General features: G+C 39.5%; 1 protein-coding gene across 1 annotated transcript in view; it reads right to left on the reverse strand.

The window, feature by feature from the left end:
- Positions 1-17,688, reverse strand: part of LOC140137315 (A.superbus venom factor 1-like) — an 84,959-nt gene that overhangs the window by 66,295 nt on the left and 976 nt on the right. The window contains exon 2 of the mRNA XM_072158956.1: positions 13,618-13,975. Within this exon, the coding sequence (XP_072015057.1) occupies positions 13,618-13,628 (11 nt within the window). The 5' untranslated portion in view covers positions 13,629-13,975. The remainder of the gene's footprint in view (positions 1-13,617; positions 13,976-17,688) is intronic.

A 17,688-nucleotide genomic window follows, 5' to 3' on the forward strand; every position in this document is an offset into this window, starting at 1 on the left:
ACTATCAATAAACAGTTGAGATACATCATGATCCTAAATGATAATATCATAGGGCACCTTAATTATAAATCGGAAATTGCGACTCTTCTAAACGTCAAAACAACAATGAATGAAAGAAAGTTACGCAACTTGAACAAACCGCTATAGATAAACAGTTGGTTCCAGCTGAGAACCGGTGGTTTTGTCTGAAGTTGTTTTCCGCATCTTCATCCTTATTTCTCATGAAGATAAAAAAAAGTTTTAAATATATATAACAAAACACCCCTTATCGTCCAAATCAAAAGAAACATAATCACACTTTTCTGAAATTGTAACACTCTTTAGATACCTTTTTGAACGAAATTGGAAGGAAGCTTTTTCACGCACATGGGCTCTAGGGCCTATCATGTGACAACATTCAACATGTTTAACGAATTTGACTTAAAGCATGATGTATCTCCATAACCTAAGTAATACCACAGATATTTTGGAATGTGGTAAGACACACTTGTATAAAACATTCAACCATAATGTCCATTTAAGTTCCTGAGTGCGTTGAAGTTCAAATATTAAGTTTAAATAACGTCCTTTTGAGTTCCTCAGCGCATAAGTTCAAATAACGTCCTTTTGAGTTCCTCAGCGCATAAGTTCACATAAGTATAAATAACGTCCTTTTGAGTTCCTCAGCGAATAATGTCAAGTTCAATTAAGTATAAATAACGTCCTTTTGAGTTCCTCAGCGAATAATGTCAAGTTCAAATAAGTATAATCCTTTTGTTAAGTCAATTTCCACGGGGACTTAAAAGCTGGTTTAATAGCGTTTAGTATTGCAATGACATGTCCAAAATATTCCAGATTTAGTTGTAGTACGCATCTTTTTATCAAAAATTTAAACAAACCGTCATAATATATTCCTCGAATCTCCGCAAGAGTCAATCAGTTTTATAAAAACAATCACCAGAACACCAGTGCTTTGCATGGTCATCAAGTTCAAACGGTTGTCGAAAAGGCCGAAAATCATGGCATCATTTGTCACAAAAACGGTTCCATATATTCATCCTTTCACAAGTTTCAATTCAAATCCAAGTGCAGTAAACGCTAGTTATGTCTATGTATCAAAAAATTCAAAGAACCGTCGGGATAATTATAGAAATGGACTTAAGCGTTTTCCCATGCATTTTTAAGGTCCTGTTGAAGATGTCCAAAGAGGGTATGGCAATATTCCTTGACATTGTGAACTTGGTCCGTTTGGGATATTTGGAATGTGGTAAGACACACTTGTATAAAACATTCAACCATAATGTCCATTTAAGTTCCTGAGTGCGTTGAAGTTCAAATATTAAGTTTAAATAACGTCCTTTTGAGTTCCTCAGCGCATAAGTTCAAATAACGTCCTTTTGAGTTCCTCAGCGCATAAGTTCACATAAGTATAAATAACGTCCTTTTGAGTTCCTCAGCGAATAATGTCAAGTTCAATTAAGTATAAATAACGTCCTTTTGAGTTCCTCAGCGAATAATGTCAAGTTCAAATAAGTATAATCCTTTTGTTAAGTCAATTTCCACGGGGACTTAAAAGCTGGTTTAATAGCGTTTAGTATTGCAATGACATGTCCAAAATATTCCAGATTTAGTTGTAGTACGCATCTTTTTATCAAAAATTTAAACAAACCGTCATAATATATTCCTCGAATCTCCGCAAGAGTCAATCAGTTTTATAAAAACAATCACCAGAACACCAGTGCTTTGCATGGTCATCAAGTTCAAACGGTTGTCGAAAAGGCCGAAAATCATGGCATCATTTGTCACAAAAACGGTTCCGTATATCCATCCTTTCACAAGTTTCAATTCAAATCCAAGTGCAGTAAACGCTAGTTATGTCTATGTATCAAAAAATTCAAAGAACCGTCGGGATAATTATAGAAATGGACTTAAGCGTTTTCCCATGCATTTTTAAGGTCCTGTTGAAGATGTCCAAAGAGGGTATGGCAATATTCCTTGACATTGTGAACTTGGTCCGTTTGGGACTGTTGAAGATTATTTAATTTCTCATCCACCGACTGAAGCCGCTGTGACATTGCAGCCACAGCATCTGCCAGCCTCCGTACCTCTTCAGCGAGTGACTGTTCTTGTGGTGGTTGCATTTTCTTTTTCTTGGGAGGGGTAGGAATGTCATCTGGTCGTGGCAATTTGGTCCATTGGAATGACTGGGCTGCGGGAGCTGGAGGTGCTGTCGCCGTGGTTGAGGGCATCCCTGATGCACTTGAGCTTGACGCATTATACATGTTATACGGAAATGTTAGAGCTGGAGATGTCACCGTGCCGGCAGACAGTACCCCGGATGGCATGGTACCTGAAAGAGTTGCAGCGTTTGAAGGAAATATAGTCAGTTGGTCGCCAAAATTCGCACTGACACTGCTACAGTAGTAGACGAACCTGGGTCCTGTGATGGGGGTGGGCCTACCGCTGACGTTGATGGTGGGGCATACCCCTGGGGTGATGATCTGGAAGTTTGTTCCTCATCATGAAGAATTGTATCTGTCGGGGACCTAGGCATGTCCCCCAGTTCTGTGGCGTCGAGGTCGTCGGTCGTGATAACCCTCGTGGCAGCTATGTGGTCATACAGCTCTTGCGTGAGATTCCCACTCTGGAGATCCAGCGGCAGCTGCCTACTCCTCCATAAATTGATATTAAATTTCTCTATATCTCCAACATTCGCATCTTCTATGTGCTTAATGTGACCCTTAGTTTTGGTGTGCTGGAGCAGCCGGTATCTGTGAGAAAATCCATCACGGCAGTAACAGCACATGTATTCACTGTATTTCCAATTGCAGTGATCCGCAAAATAATGCCTAAATACAGTCACTTTGTCCTTGGCAATGACTTTGCCGAAACATCCCTGGTGTGGGCACTCGAACATAGTGAAAAGTTGAATTTAATAATATAAATGATTCAGAGGTGCAATTATTTTTTCGCAGTGCTGTGATGATCGAGAGTTGTTGAGAAGTGATGATTTGAGATGGCGGTGACGTAATATTTGCACCCATCAATTTAAGTGCTGGGGGTGTGGCCTAACAAAAGTTGTGGTGGTCAGAAAAAAATCTAGTCCGTCGCTTCATGTCCTTGGACCGGTAAACCGTGTGTTTTATTTCTTCGGAGAGATAAACTAAGCAGGAAGGCACGCAACTGCAAAAATTGATGAGTCCCGCCTTCAGGTGTGAAGTTAACTTTAAAAAAAAATCAGAGCTCGTCCATCTCATGTCCTTGGACCGGTAAACTGTGTGTTTGATTTCATCGGAGAGATAAACTATTCAGACACGCAACTGTGCAAAAAATGATGAGTCCCGTCTTCAGGTGTGAAGTTAACTTTTTTTTTTTTTTTTTAAAAAAAAATCGAGCTCGCCCATCTCATGCCCTTGGGCCGGCAATGTTTTTGTTTTCGGATAAACCATTTCGGGTAAAACTACGACTTTCCATATCATACAACCGGCGTCCCGTGCAAAAAAATTTGTTTTAAGTAAGATGTTTCCAACTTGACACTTCGTTTAACTTAATGATGAAAAGTCACAATTGTTTTTATTGAATGTGCAAAGTTAATAATCTAAGGCATAGTCATTTAACCGTGACGGTGGTCGCTTTTTCTTTGCCCTGTTTTCCGAGATACATTTATGTTATCATCTACATGCGCATTGTCACTCTCATGGTCAATATCCGTTTTAGTCTGTTTTGACCTTTTGTTTCTAGATTTCGAGTCTTTGACCTTACGTTGGTTATCGCCTGAGGGAGGGGTGGGGTTAAGCATAGATACTGGCACTGCTGGTTGCTGAACATCACTGTTTTGACTCTTTTTATCAGTTTCTGCCCGAATTTTTCGTTGTATATTCTCCATCCAAGTTGGAATCTCCGAACTACTGAATATTTTAAGCCTGTCATGGTGCAGTATCTTAGATTTCCTTTTTTGTTGAAATCTCACTTCGTATAGTAAATCACTCAGTTTCCGGGTTATAACATAAGGTCCTTTCCATCGAGCCTGAAGTTTTGGTGAAAGGCCTTTTGTTTTAGTCGAATCTCGAGTGTACACTATGTCCCCTGCTCTATATGCATTAAACGAGATCCTAACATCATGATCTCTCCGTTGGCGTTCTCCCACCTTCTTAAGATTCGATCGCACTATATCCTGTATTTTTGTCAGATTTTCATTCAAGTTCCCGACATATTCAGAAACATCTGTTGGTTCTTGCTCATGTGGAGATCCCAATAGAATATTAATAGGTTGATGGGTTTCTCTACCCAACATTAACATATTTGGGGAGTATCCCGTGCTTTCATGTTGACCACTGCGGTAAGGTGAGGTGAGAAGTGGTAGGTGCAAATCCCATGTTCGATGGTAGTCATCGACATATGCCGATATCATGTCTAAAAGAACTTGATTGAAGCGCTCAACTTGACCATTACTTTGCGGGTGGTAGCTACTTGTCCTTGTCTTATTTATCTCCAATAGTTTGCACATGTCCTGAAACAATTTTGCTTCATACGTGCGCCCTTGATCCGAGTGAATATCGAGTGGGCATCCGTATCTTGAAATGAACTCGCATATACAATTTTATGGGCTACCACTTGTGAAGTTTGATCAGGAATTGGATAAACTTCTATCCATCTGGTAAACTGGTCTTGTACAAGAAGTATGTATCTGTTTCCATTATCACTTAGTGGTAACGGTCCTAATATATCCGTGACTATGCGATCGAGGGGTGCTCCAATTTGATATTCATGAAGTGGTGCCCTTGGAGTACGTTGCTGTCGTTTTCTTGCTCCACATTTTACACAAGTTCGTATATAGTTACGGACAAAATCTTTCATTTTGTACCAATAAAAGTTTTGTTTCACCTTCTTATAAGTCTTTTTCACGCCAAGATGTGCTGATGTCTTCGCATCATGGGAAGACTGTAGAATGGTCTTTTGGAGGCAGCGTGGAATCACGAGTTGTAAATGAGATTTGGACTTATCTGTGGTGTGGTAATGCTTGTATAAAACTCCATTTTGTAATTGAAGCTGATCCCACATTAACCACAGCTGACGTGTGCACGGGCTTTCTCGGTGAACTTGATCAGGGTTTGGTCTTGTAGGTGATGTCTTTAACCAATCAATAACAGGTTGAATGTCTGGGTCTTCTTGTTGTAATTTTTCTAGTTCAGCTGAGTCATATCCGGTATCCACGATGTTTTTACCGTTCAGTCGTTAAACCGATATTTCGGGCGGCTCCAGCCCTAGTATGAGTGGCAAAATCTCCTCGTAGAGGGGGATACTCATCAGTCTTATTCTCTTTTCCGCGTGTTTCAGAGTCATTATGTTCTGTCATCATCCGTCTTTTAATTATTCCTCCAACATAAGACAAAAGATCCTTTACTGTATAACTCTTAAGCCGTGATATCTCATAACATTGCCCATCGGCCACTGTCTGGTGAACGCGTTTCACCCAGTGCTGCATGGCATATATCCCGCTTCCAACAGTAAACAAAACACTCTTTAACAGCAACATAATGAACATAAACAAAAACACGGGTCCAGTTTCTTGAACAAAATCAACAACATTATCCTGATCGCTTGTACTAGGTTCAGCCTTTTGCTCGTCTGTCTCTAAGGTTTTTATATTTGAACTTTCATCCATATAACCTGACTTAATTTGTTTGCAGCTTCGTGGTACCACGTCATCAGCGTCATTAAACTTTGACCATTTGTTATGTTTTTGAAGACATTGGTCACATCCTCCACACGGAAGATTTGTCAAAATTGTGTTACCATCGTAGCACGTACATTCCTCAGGATCACAAATTCGTCGTGATAAAGAATCAGCATTTCCATGCTTCTTTCCAGCTCTGTGCAAAATTTCACAATCAAATTGGCTTAATATTTCCAACCACCGTGCCATTTGATCAATTGGATCCTTAAAAGACATTAACCATCTTAATGCGCTATGATCCGTGCGTACAATAAAATGCCTACCTAACAAGTAATGTCTAAATTTCTGCACAAATGCTATGACGGCTAAGAGTTCACGTTTCGTGGTGCAATATCGTCTCTGTGACTTATTCATAGACCTACTCGCAAAAGATATCGGTCTTTCTTCCTCTTGTTGCGTTTGTTCACACCATTGCATTTGGCTTAAGGTACACCCTATACCGGTGTCAGATGCGTCGGTATCCAAGATAAACAACCCTTGATTATTTGGATACGCCATTACTTCTTCGCCTGTTAAAGCGTTTTTTAATGTCTCAAACGCTGTTTAACTCTGCTGTCCATGTAAACGTTTGCCGGCCTCAAGCAAACGATTTAACGGACTTGCAATCGTCGCAAAGCTCTTAATAAATCTCCTGTAGTAGGAACAAAGACCTAGAAAAGATCGGAGCGCCGTCACATTCTTTGGGGTTGGCCAATCCTGTACCGCTGAAACTTTGTCCGGATTCGCTTTACTCCTTCTGGTGTCACCAAATGACCTAAGAAAAGAACTTCGTTCTTAAAAAGATCACATTTGCTCGGCTTAAGTTTCAAACCTGCTGTACCTAGACGATTTAACACCGCATCAAGTCGGCTGAGGTGTTCTTCGTAAGTTGACGAAAATATAATTATGTCATCCAGATATATCAGGATTGTTTTCCATTGTAACCCCGATAACACTAACTCCATGCATCTTTCAAAAGTGCTGGGACCATTTGCCAGGCCGAACGGCATTGTCACATATTCGTAGAGTCCACTTCTTGTCACAAATGCCGTTTTGCATCTGTCTTCTTTCTTGACTTCAATTTGCCAATACCCCGATTGTAGGTCAAGTGTAGAAAACATTTTCGCACCATCTAAACAATCTAAACAATCATCCACACGGGGAAGAGGATAAGCGCCAAAACTTACTTAATTTATTTACAGCTCTGTAATCGATACACGGTCTCACAGTTCCATCCTTTTTCCTGACAAACACCATTGGGGATGCCCATGGGCTTGTGGACTTTGTAATAACTCCTGCTTTAAGTTGACTTTCTATTACTGCCTCTTCCTCATGTTCAAATGCTTTCGGTGGGCGGCGTGGTCTTTTGTCGAACTGGTTTTAAGTCCCTGTATCTATTAGGTGCTGGACCACTGAAGTTCTTCCGTGGTCATCAGGAGATTTTGCAAATGTATTTCTATGCTTTTCAAGTAAGTCTTTAAGTGATTCGCTTTGATTTGCATCAAGCTCTGAACAGCATCTATCATATAAATCACATAGAGGTTGTGACCATTCATCACGTTCATTACTTCGGACTTCATTTTGATCGCTATTTGTCATGTTCAAGGTGCGTACCGACGCTTTGTTACATGCTTTAGAATTTTCTTGCTCATTAAAATCGCTCACATATTCAACTTCGTGCAAAAAACCAATTGTAGTATCTTTCCTGATCAGTATATCCTTGGAGGATGAATTCATTATTCTTACCGGAATTTCAGCTCGACTTGGGTCAATAAGGGAGCGTCCGACGATAAGACTTTCACTTATTTTCCTTAAGCAACCTGGTTCAACCAAACCATACTTTGATTCAAAGGTTAAGGCCTTGCTGACGTTTCCTTCAACAACTATTTCGCTGTATGCGGGTATGCACACCTGTTTTAGGATAGCAATTTTTCGGGCATTATACACGCAATCATTCTGCCCTCTGATTATGCAATCTACCCACACCCCGTCAACTCTGAATTCTCCTCTCGCTTCCAAGGCACAATCATATTGGTACATGAAGTCAAAACCTAATATAGCACTTTCTTCGATAGGAGCAACATAAACATTCCATTCGAATTCTTGGTTACCAATTCCAATTTGTATACATGCAACACCATCTATAGCTATCATTTCGTTATTTGCCGTTTCCAATTTAGTTTTCTCCGTAGGCATTTGAAGGTGAGGGCGCCTTCTTGGCGATAGGCTGTTGAACAAATCTCTAGAAATCACTGTAACCTCTGCACCACTATCTATTAAAATTCTGTTTCAACTTCAAAAATGGTTGCAGTCAAAAATGCCGATAATCCTGTTTTTCTTTCTTGGCAACTTCCAATCCTTACAATATGAACGGGTCCCTCTTCTTGTTGGACCGGAGCCGGGCCGGAGGGTCCGGTCCTTATTGGTTTCCGACTGTCCATCACTTTTAGCTTCCTTGCTTTCTGAGCTATTTTTCAAGGGGCAATTTCTCGCATAGTGCCCATCTCCATTACAGTTCCAGCACTTAAAATCTTCCGGTGCTTTATCAGATTTGTTTCTGTTATTATAACGTCCTCTGTCCGGTTTGCGATTATAATATCTCTCACCACTTTTGTTCTTGGCAGCCATTACTTCCAGAAGTTCCTTCATTCGGTTATCAAAGGCAGTTAGCATCTCCTGGAATTGTGTTACATAAGTACCGGGTTTTATGTCCAATTGTTGAGCAGTAGATTCATTGCCTTGTTGTATTGCCCTTGTCGCGCGGGTTTGTCCTTTTGAGGATTCTTCCTTCAATGTCATATAGTGTTCGGCAGCTACTCGGGCTTCCTCAATGTCCTTTGGATCTTTCATCCCAACCGACATAACCATCTGGGGATCATTTAATCCCTTTATGAAATATCTCAATCCAATGGTTTCACGGGTTGTCTCATCGGCTGTGGGGTAGCCCTTCAAAACTAGCCTCCTAACATCCGCGTGTAGTCTGTTAGTGTTTCCTTGGGGCCCATCTTCTTGGCCTCTAACTGTGCCGAAAATAAGTGGGCTGATCGCCTGTCACCAAATCTGTTTTCCAGAGCTTTCTCAAGCAATTCTGCTGAATTAAGAATGTCCTCATCAAGCTCTGAAAAAGCATATGTCGCGGCGTCCTCTCTTAAACTGCTGATGAGTCTAAATATGCGTTCATCTTCTGTCCAACAGCATGCAGCTGCTAAACCTCTGAAGGGCTTGATAAAACTTTCCCAGGGCTGTTTTCCATCAAATAATCCCTGACGTGGAAGAGGGACAGCTAGATTTTGTCGCTGTTCCTTACTCTGGCTATTTGTGGAGCTAGATCTGTTGACGAGTCCTGATGGACTGTCCGAAGAGCTACGCTGTCCATACGCCTCTGATCTTGTTTCACTTTTTGCAGCCTGTACCGTGGTGAAGACATGTTAATTGACTTTTCTCCCATGTCCCGCGAGTATCGCAATTCGTGCATTTCTTTTTCTGCGTATCTTGCTCTTTCTCGTTCTTCTTCCACTCTATATTCCGCACTCTCAGCTCTTTTATTCGCCTTTTCAAGTTCAGCAATAATCCTTCCTTCGCGTTCCTTTATAATTCTTTCTCGCTCTTCAGCTTCTACTAAACCTTGCCTCATCATTTGAAGATCCTGTGTAACTCTGGTAGCATTGTCTTTTGATTCAAGTTCTTTCTTACTGGCTTCAACAAGGCGAGTTTCCATTGCAGAAATTATTCCTTGAAACTCCATTTTCAACTGATTACGCACGCGAGAAATTCGATCTTCCTCAGTTACTCGTGTTGTCTCTTCTGCTCTCGATAGTTCGTCCAATGCATGTTCTGCACTTTCTGCTCGTGTCACTGTTTCATTTAATTCAGTTCTCACCATTTCTAATTGTTCTTTTAACAAATCCATCTCCTCCGTGATTGAAGAAGGAGACCCTGCTCGTGCTTGTGAACTTCTTCTTCTCCTACTGCTTCTAGGCATCTTGTCGTCCGAGTGGTTGCATTAATAATTATGAAAACGTGTTGAAGTCCAAAATCCCGTCGCTGCCACCAGTGTTGCGAACCCTTATTTTGGGGTATCACAATTATTAACTAATATAGGCCTACAGAAACACGACAACTAAGAGCAAGACATTGATGATTCACTTAAGGTTTTATTATAACGTATATGATCATGAACATGCTGCGAATACTTGAATAAACAACTGACTCGAATAAACAAAAGACTCTGAACTGAATGATTACTCTTACCAAGCACGTGGCTTATATATGGCTCATTAGCATACGATCAAAACTTTGTAGGGGTCAAACTGCAGATTTCAGGGAGGTCAACCACACATTTTTTTGGAGTACCCCTCGGGCGATATCACACCTATATTTTCTGGGCCCAGATCTGTGAGTTTGTACTGCCAAACTATTTGTAGGATTGCACGTCCCTGGATCTGAATCTGTGGATGATTTGTTCTCGCCAAACGATTTGTAGGATTGCACGTCCTTGGATCTGAATCTGTGGATGATTTGTTCGCCAAACTATTTGTCGGAGTGCACGTCCTTGGATCTGAATCTGTGGTTGATTTGTTTACCCTGAATATTAGCTACTCTTGTTTTAGTGTCATAAATTAATGATATAAGACAAATCTTATATAGGCCATAATCGTGCATAATTATTATCAAACATGATCTACAGGATCATAACACTATGATGTCCATCCGCAGTGGCAAATCAGATGTCTGCACTTTTGTAACAGGTGAAAATATGCTCAAATGTGCCCCTGATAAATTAATTGTAAATACAAAATATATGCACAGAAGCAGGGCCAGATCTACCTTTTTGGGGGCCCCCAAACACACCGTGAGGAAGGCATGTTCACTCAAGTGGCCAAATTTTAGATTTTACTGGGATATTTGCATGCGAAGCGTGTGCAAATTTCAATTTGATACTATTTTAGACCAAATTGAAGCTGAAATTTACTATATAACAGGCCAGGGCGCGCAAAGTTTTCAACATTTTGCAATTTTTGTACCTTATTTAGGCCCAAAACATTGTGTTTTGGCTAAAATGGAAGATGCACACTGCACAGGGCAAATTTGGGGGCCCCAAAAATTTGGAGGCCCTGGGCCTGAGCCCATCTGGCCCTATGGTAAATCCAGCTCTGCACAGAAGGTCATTAATATTCATAAATGTGCAAATAACATGACACAAACTATACAGTAGTATACAAATATTAACTGTCTATGAGTGTGATGGTCGAAATCACGAGGTGAAAGATGGATTGTTCCATTCCACGAGCCGGAACAGCGAGTGGAATGGAACAATCCATCTTTCACCTCGTGATTATATTTCGACCATTACACAAATTTAAGACAGTTAATATTTGTTTTATATCCCTCGTACATAAATTCTATTACTAAAATACTATTTAAGGTAGGAAATACATTTTTTCATCAACATAACACCATGTTTTGCCGTGATATACTTCACACTTTGGGGTCCACCCCATAACTAAATCGGCGAGTCCAAGAGTCAGCGGACGGCTTGGCGCAGGCGCACTACGGCAGAGCGCTATGATGGTAAAGACTATCACACGGAGGAGGTGATAGTAAAAATGGCAAACGGTAATCAACCAATGAACTGTCTAGAATTTATGTATGAGTGATATAAAAAAAATAAAATATCAATATCAATATTCCAGGGAAGAATACCAACCAAAATTTTATATTCAAAGTTTTTGGTATTCTGTGTGAATATCAAGCTTCTCCCTCCCCCAGAATGGAAAAATATATTTTTATTTTTCTTGTTTGACCCCTAATTACTAAGTTGCTCTCATTTTTCCAGTCAATTTTCAACCAGAAACCACAAAAGACCCTTGATTTTTATCATTTGCAACTCTGAACCCCTTTTTTCTGGTATGCCATCAGCTCCCAAAGACCCACCACATCAATATTCCAGGGAAGAATACCTACCAATATTTGCTGTGCACCCCCCCATGCAGAGTTCAAAGTTGTTGGTATTCTGTGCGCAAGTACCTAGTGACCCCCCAGAATGGAACATAATTTTGTTATTTTTCTTGTTTGCCCCCCTATAATTCACCACCCCGGGGTACACATAACTATTGCACCACCCCTTAGGAAGCCACAAAATAGGAAATAACAAATAAGTGTTCTTTTCCTTATGGCATGTGATTTACAAATATATCAACAATAATAGGGCTCTATCAAGTTCCTATTTTTACAATGGCAAAAGTCACCATATAGAGTGTATGCAATAAACCAACCGGATAACAATTCAAATGGCAGACATGCTGGAGGACAGTTCTAAGATAAACTTAAGATGACAGAAGGACAGATCTCTAGATCGATTCCACAACCATTCATACCTATCACACGTTTTGGACAGAAGTTTATTTAAATGAGGATGACTCTGTTATGAGTGACGTCGTATTGCATACCCTCTATACAGTATCTTCAAAATTTGCTTACAATTTGTATTTTTCCAATTTCTTATTTTGACTTACTGGTAGCTCTAAATGCCCCTATGTCACATGTAGCACTACTTTCGGGCTCTGTTGCTATTAGTACGCGCTCGATTGAACGTCTCGCGCTACGTGCTCGATTACTCGCGCTACGCGCTCGCTAAGTCCGTGAGGGCCACAGACTGCGGCTATGTCACATGGTGCTGTCACTGTGTAGGCCTATATGTACAGTATGTGCGGCAGATAGGGCTTCTTCTGGCAGTTCTTTTCTTAACTCTTAACAGGACGGTATACTACAAAATACTACTTGGTATATGCGCTGTTCGTGCATGCATCCCATGTGGTGTGTTGACGCAATCGCCCTAAGTGATATATTGGCACGGTTTCGCTGGCCAGCGAAGCTCAAGAACCATGGCAAAGTGTCGCCGACCCAGTGCCTGGCATGCGAGGGGTCTCGGGTTCGAATCCCACCCAGAGCAAACAACTTCTTTCCTTCTTTTCTCTCTTTATTCCTTCCTTCTTTCCCTTCCTGTCGCCAAAAAGCCCTTAGGCGGTTAGGGTTAAAAGACCTCCAGTTTATGCTCCTTTTTTTTCCCCAGCACGAAATAGCGGGACACATTTGCCACCATTTGTGAAATATGCTTCTTCCTTTTGTCCCCTATGGGGATGCATGCATCTGCCAATGCCTCTTATGTGGATTGAACTGGTGTGTTTGCATGTAAATTCTAATAATTTTACAATATATTATGGGTGGATTACTTGGGAAATCCCATATAATGTTGTGAAACATACTAAGGGAAATCCCACATGCTTTTTGAAGTTAAACTTTTGTCATGTTTGTGAGGAGGGGATTATTGGAATGGCCCATTCCAACTGTGGTTATCTTAGGGAGTTTGGTTTCCTGCACATTATTGCATACATATCCTGACCTTGAATAAAAAACAAAAGCACAACAAGCACACAAAATAGAACAATGCTAACAGACATTAATTAACTGAAATACAAGAGCACTGTTTTTCAAACACTCACCATGAGGGCATTGTACCATTTTTCAAATGTATAGTAAGTCACAATACATTCTTTTATGTATCTTTTAAAGAAAATGTGGGTGTCCTAAATATGACAGCTTTGTCCCTCCCCTCATTTCACCCTATCAAAATTGATATTTTTGCTCATAACTCTAAACACATGAAAATCAATAAAGACTAAATCTGAAGGTACAATCAAAGTCTCATAATTTGGAAACCATGGTTGCAACATACAAACTCCACTACGCGAGCAGTCGACACTTACAGAACATCATTTGCAATGTCTTCTGAAATCAGCACTGATGCTAAATTATGACCTTATTTGGCGGAGCAGCACTGAAACAAAATATTTGTACAGAAAATCTCTTATTGTCCCTTAGCCTATGAATTGTCAAATTTTACACAAAAACTAGATACTTACCTGCAAGCCATCAGTTTTCAAACAAACAGCAACAGAAATTTGTTCAGATGTGCCGAGTTTTGTTTCTGTATATAGGTACTTTTTTGGAAAAATCATCCTGGGCACTTCGCAAAAGACTTCAGATCTTTAGAATACGTTTGAACAAGCCTTTTGGTACATCTAGGCATTCTCTGAGTGGCACATTGTTTCAGACTTGATTTATTCCTCTTGTGTTTAAAATGTCTTTTGTACCAGTAAGGTGTGACATGCGTCTGATGATGACCAATGTGACACTGTAAATCGTCATGACAACTGAATGCCTGTCTGCAGTATCTGCACTCTAGTGGCAAAAACATGTCAGATGTATTTACCTATAATTCTGAAAAAAAAGAAGAAAGCAGGAAATAAGATCATTAAGGTGGTATATGAGGCTGTTTCTGGAAATTAGGAAATGCTCTGAGCAGCTTAATTGAGTAGGGCAAAATACACTGATGGGGGGGCCACATGAAAATTTAAAACCACCCCTGGAATTACTTTTTCTGTCAGGATTGCAAAATGATTTTAAAAACTGTTTGAATCAACTCAATCGGACAATCCGTTGCGAAGATACAGCCGAGGCTTCTAAAAATTCACAAAATTTGCCATTTTTACCCCATTTTAGCAAAATCCTGATTTTGTCATAAATTTGCATATTCACAGAGCAATAATTGTTGCGATAAAGCTAAAGAAGGCATGAAATGTATGTTTTTTTTTGTTTATTTAATGTTCTTTTATGCAAATATTAAAAATCCAGGGTCATAATTGCTATATTTTCTTCTTTACAACATTTTTAAAATGGCTGAAATCACAAAAATAACTCCTTTGCCAGGACTTTTAAGGTAAATTTGTGTGATTTTCACCGTTGAGGGTGTTATTATGTGCCAATTATGACCTTCAAAGGCCTATATTTCCTAAACCACACAACCAAATTGTCTGTTTTTTGCACAGGATTTTGCTCTGAGGGTCTAGATGGTAAAACTCGATATAGCATAATTGTACAGTTTTGGGAAAATAGTTTTATTTGATGACAAAAAATGATTTTGTGCGTAGCTTTTTAAAGCGTGACCGTACAAAAATGCTATATTCACCTTCATTACGAGCAGAATATTTAATTAGGTTGTCGGGTTTGCACAGAAGTAACTAGGAGACAAAATATATGAAATTCAAAATGCTCTCTAGTATTCCAACTGCTGCAGATTCTGTTACATTTCCACCATACATTTGTGTATGTAGGCAGGGGTACACACAATAGCCTAGCATTGTGGCCACCCTGTGATCAATATGCCTTTTGTTTGAAGCAAATCGGACATACGCTTTTTATAATACATCAATTTATATTTTATATATCTTATTGTTTTTATCAATAATAATAATAATAATAATAATAAAAATAACAAAACGGCAGTTATCCACGCTTTCTGGATTATCATCCCTCAAAGCGCGCCACAGGTCGATAGGCTGCCAAGCCCCTAAGGGCGGTGCAAGTTGACCTCAATGCTGAGTGTGACAGACAACAGGCCCGGGCTGATCCCCTGCTCTTTACGAAAAGGCCTGCAACTTTTACATGTCCAGATATTGTAGTTTCAATGTAGTTTCCTTGAAACTTGGTCAAAGTGTTTCTAATATGAGATAATGTATTATATTGTCTAACTGCCCTCTCATTTCCATAATTAATTAACTAATTTGCATGAATGCTTTTCAGTCATTTTAGCTCATTAACTTTAGGCCCTTCGCACTTGATTATTAGTTTCCTGTTAAAGATTTTGAAAAAGGGGCGAGGTGACTTTTAATTATTAATTATTAATTATCTTTTATTTTCTTTATTTAGTTTGAACTATTACAAAAACTATTGACTCATTTTGACAAGTAGAAGTAGTTGAAAGTTATTTTAAAGGAGAAAATGAGAAATAAAAATAAAATAATTAATTATTTTGAGATTTTCAATTTTGGACGCGGGCGGTAAACAGGAAACTAATAATCAAGTGCGAAGGGCCTTATTGATTATTTATAAGAACCATAAGATACAAATATATTTTGAAAATTGTATGTCCAATTTGCTTCAAACAAAATGCATACCAACATAAGGCTTTCACCATTTAACCCAGTGTACTTGTGTAGCCTACTCACCCTTCTTTGGCTTTCTTCCAGCCATGGGTTATCAGAATAGAGGGGGTGGGGGCCAGGGTTCGAATTTGGCTGTATCGCATAGCAGTTTGCTCCTTATTTTGAAGCAACTGCTACCCAATTTTACATTTGTATAGCACTTTTTATAGTGCTTTAAAGTATATGGAAGTATCCTGATTTTGATGAATTAGCCAAAAACTGCTACACAAAATTTGTTAACGAATTCGAACCCTGGTGGGGGCACATAGCAAAGTAACACAAAATTGCTGTCTCTTCTCCGCATATGCAATCAGCATAGAGGGTGTCCCTGAAAGAACTGTATCGTCGGAAACTTAATTGTTTGGGTATTTTAATGGTACAACTAAACATAACTAAATAACTGGTGTGATTGAAAAATAAATCAGCTACATGTATCACATACTTTTTGAATTTGGAACATACTGTTCTTGAAATACAAGAATTTTACGAAACTCCCTCATTTTCAAACCTTTCTACAGATTCAAATTTCAATTGATGATTCAGAGTGCTAATCACTGCATGAGGCCTCTATCGTCATTGAAAGATATTTGACTCTGTGGAATGGATTGAAAATGTTGTAGTTTCGTAAAATTCCTGTATTTCAAAACGGAGTGATCAATTGTCAAAATTCAAAAAGTATGTGAAAAAATGTGACAGCTGATATATTCCTCAACCACATCAATTATTTAGTTACATATGTATGTTTGGTTTATGTAAAAGTACCCAAAAAATTCAGTTTCCAACAATACAATTCTTTCAGGAACACCCTGTATGCAGATCAACCCACTGACTGCCGTGTGTCATTGCTGATTATACAGTTCTGTATATAATGATAATTATGTCATGAAAGCTGAACAATACAAAATTATATTTGGCTTATTTTGCACATTAAGGGGGTATTACACCCCTGCCCAATCTTGTACCTATTTTTGCATTTTTCTCAAAAATTATTCGGCTCAGACAACAGATGTGGAGTTACAGTCAAAAATGAGGGGAAACCAATATTTGATCAATAAATCAATAACTACTTGCTTTGAGTTGCTGAATTTTCAGTACAGTAGTTGTTGTCCTTGCCCCTATAATATACATATCTTACCTGTCACCAATGCGCTATAATTTTTGAGAAAAATGTAAAAATAGGCACAAAATTGGCCAGGGGTGTAGTACCCTCTTAAACACATATAAACACATGTACACAGCACCAGCAATGTATGAATATATGGAGAGGTCAAACAGGTTATTAATTGTTGTTGATATTAATATTTTGCAACATAGTTTACACCGGAGACACCCTATGATGGAACTTGTTACAACTTGAGAACAAGTCCTCAAACGTTCGAAATTTGTATTTACTAACTGGAACCAGACATAAACTGGAACTGACCCAGAGCACATGAGCATACATGTGTAAACTGTAGAGTATTTGTCCCTTGTTCAACCTAAATTGGAATATGGCACCACCGCATGGTACCCTAGCACCAAAAATGTGAAATATCAGCTCGACATGGTTCAATGATCAGCTGCAAGGATGTGCCTCAACGACTACTCACTTGAGTCCAGCATGTCAGCTATGATCTCATCCCTACATTGGACTGATCTTGAGACCAGACGTATCATCGTTAGACTTGCCATGATGTACAAAATCAACGGTGGACTAGTGGATGTTGATTGGGAACCCCAACTGACCCGATCTACACGACAACTAAAACGCACCCATCCTTCTCCATTTCAACGACTGAGAACCAGAACGACCATCTACTCCAACAGTTTTTTTCCTTGGACCGTAAGGGGTTGTGCAGTAATTATGTGTACCCCGGGGTGGTGAATTCTCAAAGTGGTCTGCCAAAATCGCTTGCCCCCCCTTTGGCCGTGCCAAAAAAACTTTGCCCCCCCTTACACACTAAGATTTTT

The sequence above is a fragment of the Amphiura filiformis genome, chromosome 17, assembly GCF_039555335.1.
Source record: "Amphiura filiformis chromosome 17, Afil_fr2py, whole genome shotgun sequence".
Classification (NCBI taxonomy): Eukaryota; Metazoa; Echinodermata; class Ophiuroidea; order Amphilepidida; family Amphiuridae; genus Amphiura; species Amphiura filiformis.